The sequence below is a fragment of the Opisthocomus hoazin genome, chromosome 6 (genome assembly GCF_030867145.1).
Source record: "Opisthocomus hoazin isolate bOpiHoa1 chromosome 6, bOpiHoa1.hap1, whole genome shotgun sequence".
In the NCBI taxonomy this organism is placed as follows: Eukaryota; Metazoa; Chordata; class Aves; order Opisthocomiformes; family Opisthocomidae; genus Opisthocomus; species Opisthocomus hoazin.
In genome coordinates, this window is record NC_134419.1 from 34097468 (window position 1) to 34122526 (window position 25059).

The 25059-nt window shown below is 51.2% G+C and overlaps 1 protein-coding gene across 5 annotated transcripts in view; it reads right to left on the reverse strand.

Moving 5' to 3' along the window:
• Positions 1-23091, reverse strand: part of LOC142361597 (procollagen galactosyltransferase 2) — a 57560-nt gene extending 34469 nt beyond the window's left edge. For 3 of the 5 annotated variants that reach the window (XR_012764224.1, XR_012764225.1, XM_075422696.1), the window contains exon 1: positions 22534-22807. Coding sequence is in view for 1 of the 5 variants with exons in the window: in XM_075422696.1 (XP_075278811.1) it covers positions 22534-22778 (245 nt within the window). In the remaining 4 variants the exon portion in view is untranslated. Of the gene's footprint in view, positions 1-334; positions 354-22533; positions 22808-23027 lie in introns of those variants that run through there. The other 2 variants (XM_075422697.1, XM_075422698.1) reach the window with 2 other exon arrangements.
• Between the last annotated feature and the right edge of the window lie 1968 nt (positions 23092-25059).

Genomic DNA, 25059 nt, shown 5'->3' on the forward strand with positions numbered 1-25059 from the left:
TCCCCTACTCTTGCCATGAGGGCCACAGCCAAAGCTGGCCCCACCAGATGCTTCCAGAGGGTTACTGGAAAGCCCAGCACTCAGAGCGGGACTCGGCATGTTTGTAACCTTCTGCCCCGAGCCAGCAGCAGCGCAGTGCCCAGGCAGCTTCCCCATCGCTCTGGGGTAACACCGGCAGGGATTTCAAAGCCCAGAGCATTAGAAAAGCCACGTCACTTCACCCAGCGCTAGCCACTGCTAACAAGTTGCTACCACGGTCCAGTGTTTTTCACCCTAGCACTGACGACATGTGATGAACAGAGCGCCGTACGTGAATATTGATACTTTAACTTACGCTGAAGTAGAACTAGGGAAGGCAGCAAGGTAGTCCTAGCTTCGTAAGGCTTGCAGGAAGACGCTGAATTGTGCGGATCCCGCAGCAAAAGCCCACTTCAGCTTTCAGCCACTCTGGGCAGCTCCAAGAGCTCCCCGGTCCGCGTGGAGAACCGGGCCCCGTGTCACACAGGCTCACCCCGACTGATGACCGTGCTTATTCTGGGTGTGAATTCAGCCCTGCCAAAAAGAACTGAAAAAAACAAAGTCCAGCAATGGAGTCTCAATGTGACTCAAATACACCTGTGGATTTAGATTTCCCAAAACAAGTGGTAAATAAAGTAACAGGAGAGTCATTTCTCCCTGCCTTTTTGTTTGAATGCAGCCAGACTTAGAAAACCAATTCAAAATATAAAAATCACCAAACTGGCAGCTCCCACTGCGAACCGGTGATGAATTACCTTGACTAAGAAACAGTGCAGCTGGGAGAGACTGGACGAGAAGGTACGGATCCTGAAGGGGAGGAAGAAAAATTGGAAACAAGACGGAGACAAAACACTCCCAAAGGCCAGCGAGCAGGGAGGCTCCGATGGCAGAGCTACCCGAGAGCAGCCGCACCGCTACCACAGCCTGAGACAGTGCTTCCGCAGCGACGGCTCCGTCGCCTTCCTCCTGCAGCCCACCGACCCACCCTGAAGCTGGCTTCCATTGCCTCTAGCACGGCTCGATGCACGAGCAGAAAGCTGCTCAGCACCCAGTTGGGCAGTATATCCCCATTTCCCAAACTCTAGTGTCTTGTTCCAGCTGTGCAAACATCCTTCTCCACCACAGAGGAGCAAGCGGAGTTGTTTTGATCAACCGCTTCATGTTCTCCTGCTCAGGATCTTCACTCAGGATCTCCTCTCAAACGCAGGGCTCGCTGTATCTCTCCAAGCGCTCCCCACCAACGGGCAGGGATGGCTCTTGTCCACCCAGCACTGAGGAGACTCAGCTAAACCGACAATTTTCTTCTCACTAGAAATACCCCGTTGCTCTGCAGATACATGTGCTGCTCCCTGGACTGCCACCCCTACGTGGCACCTCTTCATCCAAGACTCGGGACCTCGAATCTCACAAGGTATCAATGGGAGGACAGCACATCACGAGATGCCACCAAGCCAGCTCCCAACGGTGCCGTCCAGAGGCTGTGAACAGATTCAAACCTTCCTCACCACCACTTATTTTGGCACAATTACGCTCACACACTTCACTAACGAGGCCTCAAGTTCAGGCCCAAGTTCAAAGAACTGTTGAAGCATTTAAACAAGTCACTAAAAATCTTAATGTATGCGTAAAACTTTTTGGCTTCATCAGGACTTGGCATTTGTTCTCAGGTTTTACTTAATTAAGGCCAGACTTTCGGAAGTATGTTCTTTTGTTTGTTAATTGCTGTAACTCGGCCCCCAAGCTGTCGGTTCCCAGCGTCGAGGCGGTGCGAGCCCAGCTGGGCGGCAGGGAGCTGGGTGGGAGCGCGGAGCCGGTGACAAGCGCAGTGACACTCGCCAGGCTGGGCAGCCGTACAAGAGCAGGACCTCACGGCACAGGAATGCAACAAATACATCTCTCCTCTAACTTTTTCCCCGTGCCCTTCAGCAGCTTGTGGATAATGGATTTTGCTGGCAGCAGCAGCGACTTTAAAACCTTCAATGAACTTCCAAGGCCAAGCGAGAGGATGATTCACAGATGTGTGTAAGTGTGTACACACATTTGTACGCACCAGGATCTTTGCTCTTTCCAAACCACCTCAAGAAATCTCTCACTTTCTTGTCTCTCACTCCCCGAGACCCTCAGGTTGTCTCTAGCAGTACAGTGCCATGGCAAGTACGTGCTTCAGCCCCGTGGGCACAGACCACCGGGCAATCAACATCTCCCCAGAAAAGCCATCAGGCTAGGCTGCCTGTGGCTGCCTCACGCTGATCGTCAAAAGTCGGCATTTAACAGCTTCTCTGACATACGCGAAGGGGAATTCTCCTGCAGTGCAAAGGAGGTTCCTGCTGCTCCAGTCCCAGGTCCCCTCTTCGTCTTGCTCTAGTTCTCCCTGTGGTCACCCCGCTGTAGACAAAGCTTTAAAAGAAACCCCAAAAAACATCTGCATCTGGCCTTGTGAATGTTGCCAAGCAGACTTGGCTTCAAGGGAACAACTCCCATAAGGAAAGCCCCGGAAATCTCCTATGCACAGGATCAGGGCTGTGACCAGCCTCTGAAATCAGTTTGCTCAAACGAGGAATTAATTGCACCGGTTCTGTAATTTCTGAAGGGACAGCTTGTTCCCACCAATGCTAATTGAGACACCAGCTAAAGCAGCTGTTCAAGAATAATGAATGTGTGTGTAAGCCACTGGGAAGGAACACTGGCATTTAGAAACATTCTTGGCTCTGGTAACAAAAAATGGAGAGGTTTTACAAGGCAGAAACCTGCTCAAATCTAGGTGCTCAGCGCCACTGATGATTTTCAATGGGCACACTGAACATGGGCCCACACCACATCACCAAGGGTCCCCCAGCAGAGCAGCAGATGAAAAGCTCTCAGTCTCCGCACCGAGCCCGCAGAAGAACGGGCGCAAGGCTCCCACAGACTGCCTTGCCTCCAGAGAGACCACTCGGATCAGGGACCACCAGATGCCCAGTGCCAGAGGGAAAGGCAGACCCAAGGCATTCCACTCCGTGGCTTGGGTTTTTAACTTAGGGTTTGTTTGGGTTTTTTTTTTCTCCTGTCCAAAGTCACAGCTGTGCCCTACAAGTATCAGTATGCACATGGTGCCTGGCTCCCAGCCTCCACACTCCGCAACGAGAGCTTTCAGCCAGAGGTGTATCCTGCACTCCTTACAGTTCCACATAGACAAGATTGAGATTTTCGGAACGTAAGAGTAGGTTTTATGACATGCCAGGAAAAGAAACCTCACACCTCTCTACATCTTCCGTTCCTTCAGCCTCACCTCCTTTCCGAGCTTCTATGAAACATCCAAAGCTTTCCGTTTTTGCTGCAAACCGAGAGGTCTCTTTTGCCAACACGAGGATGAAGCCGTTGTCCACGCTGTAGTACTGGTACGGATTGACAGGCTACTTCTCCTCTGCAGCAGGCAAAGAGCAATGCAATACTTTTTTCAGGATGACACCAACCTGGAGAGAACAGGATTAGCCGAGCATAACCAAGCTACGTGGTCGAGATGGGTACGCTCCATTCTTCCAAGGTGTTTGAGAATGTACCTTTCCAGACAAGACACTTTAAGGAACTCTTGACTTAAAATGTGAAATACGACTTCCTTTCCATTATGAATGTATTTTCATTCTAATCAGCTCTTGCAAGGCTTAATCAGAGTCATTTTAACACACACAGAAACACTTTTTATTGTAACCCAAATACTGTACAATTAAATGGCTACGAATAAGAGTGATTTTTCATCACTTGTCCAGTGCAGGCTGACAGAAACAATGTAAGAAAATAGGAAATGGAACCAGAGTATTTTAAATCATGTCACTAATTAGGAGGACTTGAAGCAACAGTAAGAAACACACCAAGCCAATCCCAGAACAAAGGAAAATTCAGGTTTTTTTACCAGCTGAGAATCTGCTCTGTGATCTGGAAACGGGCAGAATGTTTTATGTGACACTAGAGCGAGTTTTACACAACAACCGACCCTTTCATGTGAGAAGTTTGCTGATACGCAACAATAAAGACATTCTTTCCAAAGGTTTTCAGCCAGCTTTTCTCTGAGGCCATAGGAAATATGAAAGAGGAACACCATAATTTGCATCTCAAACAAGACAGAGGAAGAACTCAGTGAGTGCTAGTAACTGTGTTCTCCAAGATGAAACCCAAATGCAGCATTCGGAGAAGAGGTCTGCTTCAAAGCAGGAAAGAACCGCAAGAGAAACGTAAGAACAAGCCATAAACTGTTCCTCCTACAAGCAAAGTGGCAAAGGCTGCTTGGCTATCCAGATTTTGGTTCTAGAAAAACGGGTATGTTTAGAAGGGCAGGAGATCCTCAGAGTTTAGTAATCCCTGAAAATCAACAGCATTTCAAATTTTCAGATCAGTAGGAGCCTCCCTGGAACATCCAACCTCTACACACAGCCTCACGCAACGTCACTGAGGTACACAGGAGATTCCTTTCACCTCCAGTGACCTTCAGATTAGAGCTCACCAGCCTTCTGATGTTGGAGGAAAGCCATTCAATCTATTCAGGAGTTTACAATTTTCATTTATCTTTCCCTTCCAGCAGCTATGCAGGTGGAGCGCAAGTAATAAAGCCACATACGTCACTGTCACACATCAGTAAGTCCTTTTCACACCAGACTTTCTCCTGTTGAAAGCACAGGTACAAGATCAAGGTAACCAAACTGCGGGGAATCCCTGCTAGTACACTGAGCAGCACTGACAGGCTGGACAAAACCGAACTGCGCTGCACGTAATACACTCTTGAGGGCGCCCAGCATCCCACAGACCTTCCGCAAGTGATGGTGATGATGAGGGGCCTGGAGCATCTCTCCTACGAGGAGAGGCTGAGGGAGCTGGGCTTGTTCAGCCTGAAGAAGAGAAGGCTGAGAGGGGACCTTAAAAATGCTTCTAAATATCTGCAGGGTGGGTGTCAGGAGGACGGGGCCAGACTCTTTCCAGTGGTGCCCAGCGACAGGACAAGGGGCAACGGGCACAAACTGAAGCAGAGGAAGTTCCAGCTGAACATGAAGAAGAACTTCTTCCCTCTGAGGGTGATGGAGCCCTGGCCCAGGCTGCCCAGGGAGGCTGTGGAGTCTCCTTCTCAGGAGATATTCAAGCCCTGCCTGGCCGCGGTGCTGTGCAGCCTGCTCTCGGTGACCCTGCTTCGGCAGGGGGTTGGGCTGGGTGACCCACAGAGGTCCCTGCCAACCCCTGCCATGCTGGGATTCTGTGAAGTGGCGTACAGACTTCCAAACAGAAGGTCAGTCAGCAGGCAAGAAACATGCCCCAGCAAGACCAAGAGCCGTCAGGCAAACACGATGACGAGAGTCCCCAGCGGCCCTGAACTGCAAGGACAGATGTCTCCTGCCGCCTGGGCAGCCTCCAGCCTGGTTCAAACAAACCTGGGCTGCTCTACAGCAAAGTCACCACGCTGTGTTGGCAGGCTTTCAACTCCACCCCTGTGCAGCCAGGCAATAGGATCATCACCCCATGTGCCTGTTTGAAGTTGGATCTGCACGTAGGGCAAATTTCCACCCAGACCCTGCACCTCTCCAGCAGGCCAGGAATTCCTCTGCTGCAGGCTGACTGGGACGGCCGACAGGACAGGAGCCCCAAGCCCTCCAGGCCCAGTCTCCAACAAGTTGCTACCTGCCTACACACTCAGGAGAACATAGACACCACAAAGACAACCTCAGCAGCGAAACGTTCTGTCTACGCACAGCAACTTCTGAAAAAACACGGCACAAATGCTAGGAGGTATCTTCCAGGTCAGCAGGTCCGGAAGGCTTTGAGGATTCAGGTACGCAGTCACGGAGCAACAGCTTGCAAAATTCCACCTCTGCAGGCTTTCGGACAGCGGCTGCGTTACAATGCTCTGTACTGAACCTGCACAGCTTACCAGAGGATCTCGTGCTTTTCGGCAACCCACCTCTGGAGAAGGCTCCTTCATCAACACCCGCACAGAGTCAGAGAAAGCCCCATGGGTGCACGTCCAGTCCACCAGAAGCAACAATCTGTCTTTGCCCACGAAGGCTTGGAAAAGGGGATTCACAGGCAGGAAGACAGCCCGGGCTCAGCGACCATCCTGATTTTGGGGCTGCCCAAGCACAGCAGCCTGGCCAAAGAGTCGCCCGGTGGCAACGCCAGCAGCCATGAGAAGCAGCCCATCGGCTTCCAGAGGGCTGGGATTCTTCTTAACACCCCGGGGGCATGCAGGCCGATGAGCCCTGAGCAAAGTACGATATTGCTGTTGCAGCATCCTGTGGAAGTGTCTGTGAAAGACACCGTGATAAAGCAGAGGATGCTCAGCATCCGGATGAAGAGCTCCTGGCCCTCTGCACAACGTGCCCTCCAGCAGACGAGGGCCAGCCCTCAGCTCCTGCGTCTGCTGGCAATGTACACGCGGGTATTTGCTCACGCCTTCCCTTTCCCAGCTCTGCGCGGCTCACTCGCAGTGTAGCCGTTGAGACATCAGCTTGGCCAAGCCTGCACTACAAATAAATCCCCTGGCCAACGTGCACTCAGAAATATGACTCTGCACTTCTTCGTGAAAGGACTCGCTGTCTGGGCACGGAGAGGGCTGCGGCAGGAGCATGTACCAGACGAACAGACCGTTAGGGACGCACGCAGAAATCCCCGCGCCGCTGTCGAAGCGCAGAGAGTCTTGCTGTCCAACACACAGCTCGCTCTTTGCCTTGCTCTCGCAGAGAGCCCTGCCAAATTTAAAAGTTTAGACCCCGAGACAGAGCTCCAGGCTCGACTTGCACAGGCAAAAGCACTTACAACAGTTTAATTTTTCCCTCGTTGCCTCTGCATGTGAATCTCTTTCCACTCTGATGATCTGCAACACTACCACCAGGAGTGGATGCCACAGAGCACAGAGATCAACCCAGACCCAGCCAGGAAGGGTAACTCCTTCCCTACTCCTCGAGCAGATCAGTCCTGGGTATGTGGGTCTGTTGCACCAGGCATCAGGCTTCCACGAACAGAAGCAGACAAAACTTAGCAAGACTTTTTCCAAAGAACTCAACTTCAGGATGGCTCGAGAACAGCGGTTTTCAAACTGTGATCAGCAGACATCTGTGAATTTTTTCCAGTGTGTTTGTGAAAGGTAACTTCAAAAAAAAAAGCCTAGCATACCTAAGTCAAAATCAGCCATGCAGGCATCTGCATTCCCACAGGAAAAAAGCGCTGGGTTTATGCTCAGCCGACAGAATACCATTCCCCTTTCACTCGTGCTGGCAGGATCAGTACCAATGGCCTCACCAGAACCTTCGCCCCCAGTTAGAACTCCACCACACCATCCCCAGCGCAGGCTCACCGGGCGGCACAAGCACCCATCTGTGCACCTACAAACTCCGGTAACTTCTGACACAGGCAATAACATGAGTTTATTCTTACGGAGCAAGATAACGGGATGAAGGCTGGCACAGGCACAAAATAAACACTCCTGCTTTCCTGGGAGAGCTGCGAGTTACTGGGTGCCTACAGACAAACCAGGCAAGCGTAAGGACGATAAAGCCCCAGCTGCCTAAAACATTTAGTACAGACAACAGAGGAGTAGAAACAGAAGTAAATTTCTTGGCCGCTGCTTCTACAGCCCCTGTACCAGCAAGTGAGCATCCTTAGGGATGGGAAGCGTTAACAGATAATCTGCTTTTAAAATAAGGCCAGGAGGTGCAGCAAATAAAAGTCAACAGGGACCTGTACCAAATCCCTTGCAAGGAGAGCTGCCATGGTTTTTGTCCTGTACTTCACCAGGGATCCAGGCGCTGGCCTGGAAAGCTCACCTGCATAGCATCCCCACCATGGAGCGTCACAGGCAAACCAGTAAGCAAGATGGCCTTTCTCCTGCTGCCAGAGCATCTCCTCTTCCCCAGACCACAAAGCCCCAAGCCTTAGCCATGTCCTGAGGGGCAACCAACTCCAGTGTTTCTGGAAGAACAGCCTTTGAGAAGGACCAGTCTCGAGTCTGCAGGCGAAGGAACTAGAGCATCTCTCGTATGAGGAGAGGCTGAGGGAGCTGGGCTTGTTCAGCCTGGAGAAGAGAAGGCTGCGAGGGGACCTTAGAAATGCTTCTAAATATCTGCAGGGTGGGTGTCAGGAGGACAGGGCCAGACTCTTTCCAGTGGTGCCCAGCGACAGGACAAGGGGCAACGGGCACAAACTGAAGCAGAGGAAGTTCCGTCTGAACACGAGGAAGAACTTCTTCCCTCTGAGGGTGACGGAGCACTGGCCCAGGCTGCCCAGGGAGGTTGAGGAGTCTCCTTCTCTGGAGATATTCCAACCCCACCTGGACGCGGTGCTGTGCAGCCTGCTCTGGGTGACCCTGCTTTGGCAGGGGGTTGGGCTGGGTGACCCACAGAGGTCCAACCCAGACCTTTCTGTGATTCTGTGAAAAGTTATCCTCGCTTTTACAGCCAGAAGACGTGTCAATTAAAGGCTTTGTTCAGAGCACAGCACAAGGTGAGGCATGGAAAAGGATTGATCTCTTCCTGAGCAGGCTGTGCCCAGCAGACCGCCAGCCTGCCTCCACACACAGCTCCCCGCACTGCTGGGCGCCCCAAGCCAGCCCATGCACCACAGGCACAAACAGGAACACGCTGGTAGAAACCAGGAGAACATCTGGCCTAAGAGCCCTCAGCTCCAGGTGAATGCTGGAGACAGCACAGCTGCATAGCGAGGACGAAAGCTTCCGATGCTGCCCCACGGGCAAGCTGCGTCACCGCCGACGCAGGACTTGCTTACCTACCCCACCCACCAGAAGCATCAAACGTCACCATGTGCTGAGGCACCTTCTTAGCTCACCCACAGTATCAAACCGAAGCGTTCGTGCTGGAGGTCAAACCAGCCCTTTCCTCCCAGAATAAACATCCCCCCAAACAGTTCAATAGCCCAACCAAGGCAGAATTTCTGTAAACCTACATGATGAAGTTAACCACATTTCTCCCGATCTACTGCAAATTCGCAGCAAACAAACATAGTGGATTTCATTACCGTCTTAGAATCATTTAGGTTGGAAAAGACCCTTTAAGATCATTATCCTCTTACTGGCACAGGCTTCACTTGGCACAGAGCCCTTACTGCCCAATTTTGCTTTCACCAACACGAAGCTAAACTTTACGGTCATCAGTAAGCTATTTTCGAGCTAGGCTCTGTTGAAGCCAGCATGGAACTGGAGACTGCACAGCTTGGGCCTAACCTTTCCCAAGTAGCCAGTTCTACTGGAAAACGGAGGTTCTCCGCCTTGCACGGAATGTTACAGTGCTTCAAAATAAATGGATTATGTCATATTTGCTGGCAAATTGCTGAGAAAGTTTTCTACGTAATTAAGAAATCAGAAAAACAACCACTGCAGCCAAGCAGGAAAAAAAATATCCAGCCTTCACAGATGAAGTCGAGGGGTTTCCTGGATGTCAGCTGTAATTTTGTCCTTCACATTACGGATGTGAAACAGCCACAAAGGTGACACCTGAGGCCCCCGAAACCCACCGCAAAGGTCCCAACCTCCCCGACCACCGCGCTGAGGCAACACCACAGCTTCATTGTGCAGACAGGGGAACAAAAGCAGAGAGATTAATGGGTTTTCACAAGTCACAAAAAAATGAGGGGGTCAGGGCTGGGAGTGGTAACAGCCTACACTCCTTCCAAAATATATAGTGAAATAAATTACAAATATTCAGCTTTCGTACAGCAGTTTACTTCACACATTCACAGAGTATTTGTCAGACTAGTGGTAAATTTGTGGCCATGGCAATCTCAAGAACAACTTTTCCTCCGTGTTGCTTTTAAGAAGCTCTCAAAAGCTCAAAGGCAAAGCTTCTCTTCCTGTCCAAGTATTTTGCCTTTACCACTGAAAAGAAAAAAAAAAAAAAAAACACACCCTGAATTTTTGGAGATGTGGTTCTAGATTTATTTTTTAAAGCAGTGAAGCAGCCACACTGGATAAAAAGAAAAAAAAAAAACCCAAAACAAATCACTAAAACCATCTCCAGGATTAGAAACACTTTGCACGTGCTTGTAAGAAGCAAGTGGATGAACTCTAGGCAGGAGCTGAGGCCCGGACTCCGGCCCCTCAGTGCTCAACATCACCTACTGCTGTTGCAGCACCCCAAAACCGGGGCCAAACCCACCAAGTTCCCAGCTCAGCCTGCTCCCTTCGCTGACCATGGGGGCCCTGCCCCGCGCCAGGCTCGCAGGCAGCAGGGGTGCCAGCAGAGGGCTGGGATTCCCCACTGCTGTATTAACCATCTTTCATCTTTTCGTACATTGAAGCATGTGCTTCCAAGAAAGCTGTCAAGCCAGGCAGCTAAACCTCTTTTTTTGTTGCCTAAATCCGCACTCAGGTGGCAAATAAAAAAAAAACCAAAAAGGTTTTCTGTCATCTCATACAGACAACAGCAGAGAATAACACGGTCCTCCGAAGTGACACTACACAACCAACAACCTCAGCACCTACCAGAGCTAGGTGCAAGCAAACCATTTCTTCTTTTAAATTCCAAATCCTCTGGCCTAGCTAAACTTTCTGAGTCTGAATCCCCTTCATTTGCAACCTCACATTTTGCTCAGACACAGGAATCCGCACAGCTTCTCTGGAGGGAGGCACGGGCACACGTGTGCGGGACACACGGCTGCTGTTCGGTGAACACACGTGACGTGCGACGGATGCCAGAGTCACAGCACATTTTCTCTTGGGAAAGACTGGCTTTGGACTCAAACTGATGGAAAACCAGTGCTGTGCTGCTGGCTGCCTTAACTTTAAAGAGAGAGGAGGACAGAAAACAGTGAGTTCTCAACATTTCTCGAACCTTGTAAGCCAAAAGCTTTGCAGCTTTCTATAAGCCACACTGTGGATTCCTCACCCCCAACCAAGGGATCAGGGAAACGAAGTGACATTGAGAGTATGGGATTGCTTCCGTCACGCTACACAACCCTACTGCAGTTCTCACTTCTGCTGGTCCTCCTCACATGGGTTTCCAGCAAGGGTCACAGGGAGGTGCAAGCATCGGCAATGCGGCAACTGCGCACAGAGAAGAATGCAAATGCACAATTTATTTGAACTTCAGGTTCAATCCTGACCACCAACACCCAGTTTGAGGACAGCTGATTAGCTGATTTTTTCCCGTTCATTGCCTGGATGTAAACAAAGCAAGGCAATGGGCACGCACTTAATCTCAGTAGCCAACTGACAGCAGTAAATTGACTGGGTGATTGGAAGTCCCATAAAATACATATTTGCCTTTATTTTGCACAACGTGGTCCCCAACTATGCCATCTCCAATGGGCAGGCTTCAGCACCTAGATACAGCCATTGCCAGTGGATGGAGTGCACCAGACACGTTGGGCAGCAGCAGCAGGAGCTGACCAGATTTGGCAGGCGGGCGATTACTGCTGCGAGATGCAATAGGCAGTTGCTTTCCCTCAGCCATCTCACTCTGCCGAGAGGGAAAACTAACTGAGAGAGACTTGAACCATGCTTCTCCTCAGCAAGCCTCCTCTGTGATACACCGAATTGATGCTTACCATCATTTGTGATTGAGATCCATCTACTCCACAGCGGTGGGGCAACCTTCATTCTAACAGGGACACAGCCTGTGACCCAAGCGCAGCACCGAATGACAGTACATGTGGCACGCACCTTGCAGCGGACAACACAGCAAACCCGGACGGCGACCGGAGGAGGCAACGGGATCAACCACCATCACTGCACTGGCTCTGCCATTTGTTGAGCGTAGAAAATAAATTACCTCTTCCCTTCGCTCCAGTCTAGCTCTGAACACGCATTCCTCCCTCCTTAAGTTTACATCACACATATGAAGACAGGCTGGTCCAAGAAGGCAGATGCAAAGTTTGCAGTCAAAGGTGCTGGAAACAGCCCCGACAACAGCCTGATCCTTGCTCTGTAAGACAGAGCTGCCTTCAAGTCTCAGGTGTCAGGCAAAAAATCCTGGCAGCAGCCTTAGCTTGTATGAAGTCAGAGCAGCGTTCTGCCAGCAGACAGCTATGAGCTCACTAGTCTGAAATAACAACTCGTGGACAAGACTTCTTGTGGAAGCAACAACCACCTTGTTTGTGTGAGAAATAAGGGGGGGGGGGGGGGGGCGGCAAGTGAGCGTGTGCTAGGAGGGATAAAACGTGTACCACAAGCCCACTCCATGACTTAACAATGATAATTCGCATTTAAATCCTGCTTCAAGAAAAAAAAAAATCATAAATTCAGCAAAGCTATTTAGCAGTGGTGACATTTTCATATTCCAGTCACACACACACCAAACTTATTTCGGATTACTGTTTTGAAAAGTGAGTATAACCAAAGTCTTTGACAGCCAGAGCCAGAGGAAAAAAATATCTCAAGAGGCAAGTGACCCAAAAGCAATTATTATTCTCTGCTAACCTCTTTAGGAGAGTCTGGGTAGGCTCCTCCAGGACCCTGGAGCCAGCCATCCCAGAGACAATTAAATGGACACCACCCAGAACTTCCTACCGAAGCAGCATGCATCATTTGGAGCAGACACCGGCAGCATCCACAAACTGATTTATGCGACCGAGTCAGGTAAATCTAATGGCATAAGACTGGCAATATTTAGATTTCCAAACCTGAAAGCTAACCTGCAGGCTGTTCCAGCTGCAGCACGCAGAGACCCCTGCTATAGACCAGGACAGAGTACACGGCTGCCCACCCACACCAACCCGCTCTCCTTCTCCTGCTGCTGGGTTTCACGGGATCTGCAGCCGCCTCGAACGCTACCCTCAGCTATGACTAGCAGACCCATGCAAAAAAACATGCTGCGCTGACAGCAGCAGAACTAAAATAAGTAGAAAGGCTATTGCTGACAGAATCCACCAGCAAGACGGGACCCTCCAACTAGGACTGCGTTGGAGTTTGTAACGTCAGTATTCTAGACACAGAGAACCTCTCCAGACCATAAAAAAAGGGCGTAAGGCCTTGGTGTCCCCCCCGGGACAACAAAACCTCTTCATTCTGCAGGAGCAGCAGAGTCCAGCAGTGACCCGAGTGCCTGAGCCCCTAAATTTCCTAGCCGTAATTAGAAATAACAGATCAGCCCTACATTAAAGGGGACTATGAGGTGTTGCCCTCCTGCTGAGCGGACTCCTTTCCAAGCCCGCAGGCCTTACGGAATCCAACACCCTTGAAATGACACATTCTGCAATGTCCTCCTCGCAGGAGCAGAGAGCACAAGCTCCTCACCCCCGCCCGGACAAGGGATTTCTAGACAAAATCCTCTGTGAAGACCCTGTTCTCCTCCTGTTCCCCCTCCCCAGCAGCTGGCTCTCCTCCTCCCACCCAGTGCACCCGAAGAAGAGCAAACCTCTTGGCAAGGCCAACGCTGACGTGATACTGCCTCATTGATACAGCAATGCTAAACTAAGCCTTGCTGAATCCAGTGATAAACCAGGCACTTCAATCCCCCTTATTCCCGTTTAGGAAAAATAAAACCACCAGTTCCTGGGGACGCCAGAACTCTTTTTAACCCCTCAGTTTGCAGAAACATGAAATAGCATGGCTTCTGTTGTTTTCCAAAATTAAAGAAAAAAAAAAAGCGCCTTTGCCCTGGTTATGCAGCTCTCACTCTGACTCCTCATCTTTCAATATGTCTTTTTTGCTGGGATTCTTGCTACTCCAGCGTAGTGACTTGTACGCGCAGCTGGTGTGCGCTGCACTTAGCTTTAAATCTTTCTGTCACTGTCTTTATGGGTTATGCGGTCAACTACAAGTTCTGGTTAGACTACAAACGGACACTATTCATTTAAGAGGAATCTTCAAGAGCAAAAACACATCCCTCAATAAACCTTGAGGGGAGCTGATGGCATTAATATGCACCCCAGCATCGAAACTCCACTGAGCAGCAGATCTGCAGCTAAATCCCCAGATCCTGGGATTTCCCAGCTGAGACAGCCCTGCTAACAGGCTCCCCGGGACGTTCCAAAATCAGACCACCGGCCTGCCCTCCATCGCCTCCGCTCCATGGGCTGTGTTGCTGTCGCAGGGCTTATTTATCTTCTCCCACAGAGCTGCAGCTGAGTGACACAGCCACTCCAGCAAGCCACCTCCCCGCTGCCAGGCAGCAAGATGGAGCAGCCAGAGACCACGCTCCAGCATGCTCCGGGGAAAGCAGCTGATGGAGCAGCCAGGGTCTATGCCAAGCACCTCTTCTCCTCTCAGCAGCAAACACTCAGCCACAGGGGCTCCTCGCCAACGCATTTTTAATCTCACTTAAACACACTGGTTTATTTTTCTGATGCAAAGATGACACAACATCCCTGCATCCTCACCTAAACTGGTATGTGCTGATGATGAGAGAGGAGTCTTGCTGCAAAACTTCATGGGCCACGTTCATCTTTGCCTCCCAGACATGAACTATAGGAGCAGGAAAAGTTCCACCTGAACATGAGGAAGAACTTCTTCCCTCTGAGGGTGACGGAGCCCTGGCCCAGGCTGCCCAGGGAGGCTGTGGAGTCTCCTTCTCTGGAGATATTCAAGACCCGCCTGGACGTGGTGCTGTGCAGCCTGCTCTGGGTGACCCTGCTTTGGCAGGGGGTTGGGCTGGGTGACCCACAGAGGTCCCTGCCAACTCCTAACATTCTGTGAAAAATTTCCCATAACTTTTCCTGGCTGGCTAAAGCTCCCACTTCCCAGTTCACCTCTTTGTAGGACTTGCCACAAGATGGCTTTTGACGACCTGACAACACAGCATGTACATCAGTCTGACGAGGGGAACTCGCTTAAGTTCACTTGGCTGAAGTCTGGTGGGGAATAATTCATGGATTCACACCAATAAACGGGGGGGGGGGGAAGCATTTGCATTTGGCAGTTCAACGTTTAACTTCCACGCCACAATTAGCAGCTCAAAGCACGAATGCCGGAAAACAGCCTTCCCCTCCAGTTTTCCTAAATAGCTTTTAAGGACAAGAACGATTGAAAATACTGAGCAAATAACTCAAACTACGGCCTTAAATTCCTTTTCTACTCCCAAAGGTACAATGCAATATCCATTTTAAGAGCAGGTGCTGAGCAAGTAGCAAAACAAGAGTCTGCTCTGCCAGCTGAACAGATGACCGCCTGCTATCTGCTTCAGGACAAACCCACACTTCATGGTTAGTGCAACCTCGGTGTTGCCACGGGGCCAAATTCAAACCAGACTGCAGCCACGTGTAACCTCTCCTCTGCAGAGTGATCAAGGAGCAGAAGCAAGCAAACAATCCTTGGAGAATCAAGAGGAACCTGTACCCTGTCGGGGGGGGTGGGGGAAGCATAAATAAAAATCACATTTTTTCTCCTACAGGAAAACAAATCCTCCCAAAAATTATTTTAAAAAAAATTAAAAAAAAAAAAAAAAAAATCAATCCCTATTGGAGCTGCAGCCTTCCAAACATGACAGAGCTCATACGAGCCCTGCTGCGGCACGGCAGTTTACATGGACTCGCACTATCTTCTGCTTCCATGTGAATGTAGATCCTCATGAACCCAAGGGCCAGTTTTCCTGTTTTACCTGATGGTATAGTTACATATTAGTAAGTGGGGCAGAAATACTGACTATGTAAATAATTGGTCAGAATGAAAGCAGTAGAAATGCCAGCCTCCACTCTTGAATAAGCAAGCACGTCTTAGCGCTATCTCCAATCAGCGACCACCTCTCCCAGAGAAACATGGCAGGAACATAATTCCAGTCCCCCGCAGCAAAACTCCTTCTTCAGTCTCTGGTACAAAACGAAGCTACTTATTTAGCAGTGACACAGCCGTCAAGCAGAGGCTCAACATGTTACATGACAAAACACTACCACAACCAAAGCGGCTCTCAGAAAACTTTGATGACTAAGCTCCATTTGAAAGCATCAGCTCCACAGTCAGCTGGCAAAAGTTTAAAATCACCACTTCTTTATTAGGTTCCCTGTTAACCTGCCAGGAAGAAAACTGGAGTCATTCTGCAGTACCAAAAGCACTCTGGTCCAAGGATACCAGACATAGACAGACAGAGGAACAGATAAATAGATGGATAGATCTGCATCCACACGCACACACACATAACCGAAACCAGTCAATTCTCTGTTTAAAAACTGGATTCAGGTACCAAATGAAACAAATTGTTCAGTTCCATCTAAAAAAAAGATTAGTCCTTTTTTCTTTACTGATGAACCTAAGCAGTGCCACGTGCCTGCCTGAAGAAGCTGGGCATTTTGGCAGAAGATGGCCAAAAATCCACCTTGTAAAGAACACTAACAGATTTTTTTTATTCCTATCTTTCTTAAGCCTGAAATTTTGATGCATGTGGGCCCAATTTAGCTGTAATCCACCCTTGGCAATGAGCATCATCAACGTACACCATGCTTCACTAAAGTAAAGGAAATGAGATGCACATAAATATATTGAAATAATATTAATTCTGAGACATCATCCCACAGGAAGGAAATTCCAGGTTCGGACAGACAGTACCCTGCACCGCCACGGTCCCCTCTCTACCCTGCAGCCCACATGGTCCTTCTGGGAGTCCCCCAGGAGCAAGGAACACCAGCGATGGGCAGCTCCCAATGGTCTGCACACCATGTGTACCACGTACCTATTTTTAGAGAATCCCGACCCAGTACGTGCAGACTTTCAGTCCCAGGGGACTCGGATAAAGACTTCCGGGTGTTGTGATGCTTTACCTAAAAGATGTGAACTGCCCTGCAATCTGTGGCTCCGCGTACACCCCGACAGGCAACGGGGCTAGCTGCCCTGCCACCCCCTCTCTCTGGAAAGAAGACAGGCTCAATTTAGCAGAAAGAACATGCAAAAGAGAAAGGAGGAAAAGCTAAGGGAACTACAGTCTTCACACAAGTTTTGTCTTTACCCCAAAAGTCTGCCGCCCTGCTAGACTCACCATCAGCCGACACGAGTCTCCAAGACCCTCCTTGGCAGGTACTACCTCCATGGAAGAGGCTGCTCAGACAGTCTCCATCCCTGGAGATCTTCCCAACTTGCATTGACACAGGTGTGCGCAGCCTGCTCCAGCTGAGCCCACTTTGAGCAGGGGCTGGGACCAGTCTGCAGAGGTGCCTTCCAGCCGCAGCCATTCCAGGACATCCACGCACCCACCTTGGGACACACCGCTTGGAGGAGTGCTCCAGAAGGGAAAAGGGTTTTCTCCTTGTGGCATGGGAGCAGGAACTGGACAGACTTCACCTGGATTGGACCTAACCAATCCCTGCTTCCAGATTCGCCAGACGTTAAGAAGCTGAAATCACCTGTATGCCAGCAACCTACAAGTGAAACTGCCTTTTTGTTTGGTCGGGGTTAAGGGACAAATTAACCCCAGCACTTAACAGCCAACATTGGCTGCAGCTGGCCCTTTGCCACACTCCCTCAGCTGCTTCCCACCTGGAGCCCCTTGAGGTCTCTACTTTCTATACACTAAAAAAAAAACCCTTGAGAACTAATTCTCCCTGACCTGTGAAAACACCCAAAGGCTTACAATAAACATCAACCTCGGATATCAGTCACCATCCCACATTTCCTTTGGGACAATGTATTATTTTATGGGTACCCTGCCTCTAAAGACAACACCCTCGCTACGGGGCACCGGGCAGATCACCACAGGAGACAGGCAAACGGGCAGCAACGGGGTACAACGGGCAGCAACGGGGTACACCTGTCTCAGAACAAACGGCTGCGTTTGCAGAGGTGCCCAGCATGCAGGATTCAGAGCAAGAAAAAAAGCCAACCGAAAAATCAAACACGCGCCATGTATTGTATTCACCAGTCTTACAGAATTCTTACACGTTTCAAGGCGTCATTTTTACGGTAAAACCCCCTCACCTCTGGAGGGCTCTTTATTCATTTGATGCAAGATCCCAACGTTTGCACTCAGGTCTAGCAGGCCCTGGTATAAAGTATGGGGCAAGATGCCCTTTAACGACATCAAAAAGGCATCAGAACCCGGCAATCTGTGAGCACAGAAGGAAAAATAAAGGACTCCTTGCTGCCCGGCAAATGCCTGCCGTCGCACCGCTGACGCTTCCCGTGTCCCCGCAGAACTGCACAGCTTCTAGCCGAGGAGCAGCTACAGCCTCGCCACGCAGACCTCAGCGAGGCACAGCAGCCATTTTCTGCTTCCCTTCCAACGTTTCCACTCCACAATTTCATGACGTCATTTGCTTCAGTTTGCCACGATTTAGATGAGGGAGACAAACCCAAAGGATAAAAAAAACGTTATCGTGGATATTGGGATGGGACCATTTCTTTAGCTTTCCCTGGTTTTCCACTTCTGACGTCAATTTGCTGCATGCTAGTGTAAAAGTGACCTCAGTAAGAAAGAAGAATCAAGAAATGCCAGTGGCGAATACTACCTCTGGTCTTAATAAATCCAAGAATCTTGTGTAGGTTACTTCACCTTTCTTCCCCAGGTAGAAAAATGGAAGTATTTTACTCCCATCCTTTCTTCTGATGTAGTCATCTGCACGCAAGCTCTTTGGAAGCAAGACTCCATGCACCATCTCGCACGGCAGGAACACCACCTTAAGCACAACGCCAAGGCTGGGCAGGTCCGGTCTCACTCAGCCCCACTTCATCTACGACTATATTAAAGCTGTGCAACAAATACATCAGAAGCGTCTACAAATATGAATGGGAAACCAAATCCCACAAGTTTAAACTACAAAACTAAAAGGCAATTCTATTTCCAAAACTTCAGCTTTACCATAGTCACGTGGAAGTCACAGCTCAGGTAAGCAAATTCTAAACAGATAGGAACCACAGCGGACAGGAGCAACAGAGACAGAGCCAGCAGACTGGAACTGCAGCATGCCTGAGTGATTAATACTGCCCACGAAGATTAAAGCGACCTCGCTGCACAAATGGAAACACGGCCAGAAAACCCAGCGCGTTGGGAAAGCCAGCACCTCCCAGTGAGTAACAACACTCGTTAAGGCTCCAAATGATCTCTGCATCTTGCTGGAAATTGTCTTCTCCGCAAAAATTTTCACATTTAAAAGTAAACTGTTGAAGAAGATGCACAGATAGAGTATCATCAGCTGGTTGCAGACTAACAATATATAATTATGAAAGTTGTAATTATTATACTGATCTCATCAACTTCTATTTTCAGCTACAACTAGTTCTTTTAAGCCGCAACCATTCACTGGCTGAAGCCAGTGTTAACAGTGTATCCCCTGATCTCTCCCCGGGGATTTATTCCAGCTGCCCACCAATCTCGCCTACGGCTCATGTTATCATTTCTGAAACACAAGCACACTCTGATCTGCAGAGCAGGCACAGAACCTAATTATTGCTTCCAAGCACCAACTCATTTCTGCAGGCCCTCCACCTCCAGGTCAGTAAAGAGGAGGGAGCACATAGCCCACAGCCATGAACTAGCAGGTATTTAAAGATGAAATTACAGACAACTTTGCTTAAGAAAGCTACTTAATCCGAGGCCACGGAAAGCGTAAGGCAGTGCAATAAATGGCTGAGTACACCCGCTCCTTCTCTGCCCACTACAGCCAGGATGAACCCATCTGACGAACACACGCTGCTCCCCTACAACTGAATGGATCTCACACAAACAGAGCCAGCACTGCTAATGCTCAAAACCACCCAAACCACCCAAAAAGAGGGTTGGGGCAAGCTGACTATCTAACTTCTGGGTCACTTTCGTCCAAGATGAAGGAGAACGCTCTCCCCTCCCCTTGCAGCTCTCCAGCTCCCATACAAACAATGCCCTAAGCCTAGCCCACGTGCCCGAGTTCCCCAACCCAGCCAGGCTGCGTTTGCCTCGAAACCGAGAAAAAGCCCTGAGAAAAGCTCGGCCCAGCCCTGCAAACATGCCAAGCACAGCCACCCGAGGAGCGTACTGGAAGAACACTCCCTAGCTGAAAAACCGACTGACGTCGATCCAACAGCCGTGTTTTAAGGCTCTCTGCTGTTGCTGGGCTCTGTGTTTCTTGCACCGTTACGTATTTTTGAGCCAAACGGTGGCTAGGCTTTGCCCAAGCACCCGAGCGGAGGGCTGTGACCCCTTCCTCCTCCAGAGGAAGGGACAACCATCACCTCCAGCACTGCCCTTGGGCAGCTGCACAAGCACCAGCCCGCAGAGCAGAGAGGCAAGCCGGGTTCAGCTGCTAAGCTGGGGAGTCGTGGCTGTCTCCACCCTGGTGGCCAGCACCAAGGGCTCACAGACAGGCTGACAACAGCCAAGTCCACGTCGGCAACCTAAGCAGGCTCAGGACAAAGACCCGAGCACTGTTCCACAGAGATCCCCACCGTTAGGTCATCACTATGACCTTGGGATGATCTGCCCTGTGCCCGCTGGCACTCCTCGAGACAAGGATGGCTGGGGTTGAGAGAGGCCAGGGACCATCCCCGGGAGGCAGTTGGGATGCAGCTCCCCAGCTCTCAGAGGGGGAAGAACAAAAGGAAGGAAGCCTTTCACTGAGAGGACACAGGTCACAATGTGCCAGCTGGCCTCAGACCAAACGGCTGCTCGAGTCGTTAGTAGCCAGCAAGCCCGTCCGAGGCTGCTCGCCATCACAGACTCATGGACTAGCAGGGGCTGGAGGGGACCTCTGGAGACCATCTGGTCCAACCCCGCTGCCGAAGCAGGGTCACCCGCAACCAGAGCAACTGAAGCAGTCAGAATTCAGACTGCAGGGAAAGAGAGAGTCTGAGACTGTCCAGAGTGCGTCTTTCGTTCAGTACCAGGCTAACAAAGACTGAGATTAATTGATACAGGCTATGAAAAGAAAATTCAGAGTCTGCTTCAAACTTCTGCATTGTCTCTTCGCCTAATTTTACTGTCACTCATAAAACTTCCACCCTAAAAATCTGTCTGAGGAATCCACTGTTGAATTCAAGCCCTCAAGCAATACAGAGAGCATATGGTAGTTGAACAGATGATGTATGTTTTTAATTTTCATTCTCGAGACCTACATTTGGGCATTTTAAAATGCTGAATTACTCAAGAAAATTCTGAAGAAGCACGTAAGGAGCAATGAAGGAATGCAGCTCTCTGAGAACCATCCCCTGAGTGTCCTGCACACCAAGCTATCCCAGCACTGCAGCGGCGCAGGGACGCGGGTAAATCCGGGAATTTATCCGCTGAAAGGACTCCGCCAGGCACAACGTCGGAAACGCAAGGCACTTCCCAAAATGAACAGCATTGTTTCGTTTGTTCTCAAGGGACTTGATAAACACGGACCGTGAGCCTCCTCTCAGTGGGTACTCCGTGTCCTGAACACCTCTGGCTCGGAAAAACCCCAAGAGCTATCGGGGAGCTGAAGTGAGCAGGACTCAACCTCGGCGAGAAACCGCTGCCGCCCTGCGGGTACTGCTCTCTCTCGGTGGCAGCCCAGAGCATCTTCAGAGCTTCCTTTTCAGTTGCCACGGCATTTTAGTCATTCTCATTTTATGGAGCTTGACATTTCCAGCAGCAGATTTTCCAGCTTACCCATGCCTTGTGCCTGTGCACAATCCTCTTAAAAATGGAGTGATACCCTTGTAAGAACCTTAGCATATTTTAAGTCATCTTACACTCTTATTTCATGAACAACCCCACAATAATTTTGCACAACACTGCCGAGAGCTTAAATCAAGCAAGGATAATGTAAGCAACACACTAAAAAAGCTCTAGAGCCAGCCAGCGTTCTGCAGGGCTTCACAGAAACCCCAAACTCACTCTGCACTGCTACAGTGAGAGGCATTTCAGGGTCCAGCCTGCTTCGGCGACCAGCTCTGCACTTACTACTCCCACTATTTTCTACCAACACCAAGCTCAGCTGAATCACAGTCCGTACGTGGGGTCTGATAGCACCTACTCGTCCACACACCTGCTGCAATGAAATCCAAACCGGCAGAACAACCACTGATACCAACGGCAGCAGAGTCACCGACCCACAACGCAGCTGGGTCCGGCATTCACCCGCCGCCACACACCAGCCTGTAAATCCACGTTTGGGCTGACCCCGCGATCTGCTCTGCACGCCCTAAATTCAAAAGGGGGAATAAAAAGCCACTGATTTTCTCCAAAGACCTGTAGAGTACTTGCAGAGAAACAACTGTCGCGTTGCTGAAGCGCACGCAGAAATGTCTAACACTGTCTGCTTAACGAGGCTGTCGGGTCCCTGATGTGACCGAGGGTCCTCCCCACACCCCGGTGCACAAAGTCAGACTCCCTGAAGTTAGGAGGAATCTCCCTGAGCTTCGGACCAGGCCCTGCAGCACCATTTCTTATTTTACGTGATTTGCACGTTTCAACAGCAAATCTGGTGCAGGTCCTCCCCAGCGACTCCCGTCCTCCCGCACCTCCGCCGGGCGCAGAGGGGCAGATCCTGCTCTCCTCACCCCTACAAACCCAGTGCCTAGCCGGGTCTCACCCCCCGACCCCCGCGACCGCCCCCGCGCCGCGGTTCCCGAGCCCCGCTTCCAGCCCACCCCGGGCACCGCGCCCCCCCGCACCCCCCGCACCGAGCCCCGCGTCTCCGGGGCTCCGGCCGCAGGCTGTCCCGGGCCCACTGCCCCCCGGCCCCCCCTACCAGAGGGCGATGCGGCTCTTGGGGTAGCGCAGCCGCTCCACGCAGCCCAGGGCGTGGGGCAGGGCGTGCGCGGCGTTGCGGGCGCTGATGGCCAGCAGCACGGCCGGCGGCTGCACGCCCGGCTCCGGCGGGGACTCGGCGGGGAGGCCGGCCCCGCAGCCGCGCACCACCGGGAGGAAGAGGAGGAGGAGGAGGAGGAGGAGGAGGAGGGGAGGGGGGGGTCGGGGCCCGCCGCACGCAGCCATGATGGGCGCGGGGAGCTGTGCGGGCTGTGCGGGGCGGCCGCTGCAGCGCCCGGCGCCGCGCGGGGGGGGGGGGGGAGGAGGGGGAGGGGGAGGGGGAGGGGGAGGAGGAGGAGGAGGAGGAGCGGCCCGGAGCCCCCACACCCGGCCTTCATGGACCTCCCACCGCCCGGCCCCGGCCCCTCCCCGCGGGAGACCCCGCTGGGAGCCCCGCGTCCCCGGGCGGGTCCCGCCCGCGCAGCCCGCACCCACCCGGAGCTGGGGCTGGAGGCACCGGTAGCGGGGACGAACCCCGCCGAGCTCTGCGGCCGAACGGGGCGGTGCGGACAGGGAGAAGCTCCCAGACTGCCGCCCTGCCTGGAGATCGCGCCCTCCTCCTCCCCCCGTTAGGGGATGAAGGCTCCTTCCTAGGGGATGAAGGCTCCTTCCTAGGGGATGATGGTTCCTGGGTAGGGGATGAAGGTTCCTTCCTAGGGGATGACAGTTCCTTGGTAGGGGATGATGGTTCCTTCATAAGGGATGAAGGTTCCTTGGTAGGGGATGATGGTTCCTTGGTAGGAGATGACGGTTCCTTGGTAGGGGATGATGGTTCCTTGGTAGGGGATGATGGTTCCTTGGTAGGGGATGAAGGTTCCTTGGTAGGGGATGATGGTTCCTTGGTAGGGTATGAGGGTTCCTTGGTAGGGGATAACGGTTCCTTGGTAGGGGATAACGGTTCCTTGATAGGGGATGAAGGTTCCTTGGTAGGGGATGATGGTTCCTTGGTAGGAGATGAAGGTTCCTTGGTAGGGGATGATGGTTCCTTCGTGCTTTTACACCAAAAAGCGTTTCGCAGGCAGCCCCGGGACAGCGGGGGATGCACCAAGAGCCCATGGCTGCACGGTGAAGATATTCCCCATATGTCATTGACTCGCCCGCCGCGGAGACGTTCCCATGAGCGGAGCAGCGACAATTTAGCAACAAAATAAATACAACGTGTTACAGCAATTGACAGGATCGGGCCATCAGTTTTGGGCCCCTTGCTACAAGAAGGACATTGAGGTGCTCGAGCGCATCAAGAGAAGGGCATCGAGGCTAGTGAGAGGTCTGGAGAACAAGTCTGATGAGGAGCAGCTGAGGGAACTGTGGCTGTTTAGTCTGGAGAAGAGGAGGCTGAGGGGAGACCTCATCGCTCTCTACAGCTGCCTGACAGGAGGGTGTAGTGAGGTGGGTGTTGGTCTCTTCTCCCAGGTAATTAGTGATAGGACAAGAAGCAATGGCCTCAGGGGAGGTTTAGATTGGACATTAGGAAAAATTTCTTTTCTGAAAGAGTGGTCAGGCATTGGAACAGGCTGCCCAGGGCAGTGGTGGAGTCCCCATCCCTGGAAGGGTTCAAAAACCATGTGGATGTGGCACTTCAGGACATGGTTTAGCAGGCATGGTGGTGTTGGGGTGACGGTTGGACTTGATGATCTTAGAGGTCTTAATGATTCTATGATTCTATGATATTAAAACAAAACACAGCCCTCTTGGATGTTAGTAGGATTTGGGCATGTTAAACCCCTTTCAGGATGAAATCTCTAACGGAGGGCCCCATCGCGGCGCATCTGGTTTCTGCTGTGGGTAGGAAGTTCCTCCAGCGTGAACAGATCCACTCTCAGCAGGCAGCACTGCTGCCTGTGCGCTTGCAACACTCGCATAGGCGGAAACATGTAGCACCCGAATAATTGGTTATTAATTATCCATAACCTCACTGTGAATTGTTTGCAGTCTGGGTAGCATATATATATAGCTCGTGTCTGCAGTGTTCTTTGTTTACAGAACACAATTTATCACCCAGACCAAACTGTACTCGCTCGGTTTCCTGACCAGATGACTCCCCAAAAAACTAACGCAAAAAGAAACAGCCTGGGAAAACAGTACACTTCAATACAGGACCTCCAGAGGTCAAATCATCGGCAGAAAAACGGGGGAAGCTGCTGCAATTTGTAAGCATCTTCCTGAACAATTAACGAAAATACATTCCTCCTGTTTGCCCTTCACAACACCTTTCTAATTGTCTTTCTAGAACGATACGTTAACGAGGCTTTTCTCTCACGGTTAGCTCGCCACATGCTGCTTTTATGCCCGGATTCATTAACCAAAGAGAAGGAACAGCTCCGTGTTGCTGAGTCAGCACCTCCTGCAAGTCCTCTTTGCCGTGCCTCCTCTGCGAACGCTGGCCCAGCACCACGGGCGGTGAACCGGGCGCCCCCCCCGGCACCAGGGACCGCACGGCCAGCCTTCGCCCGCAGCCCATGGCCCA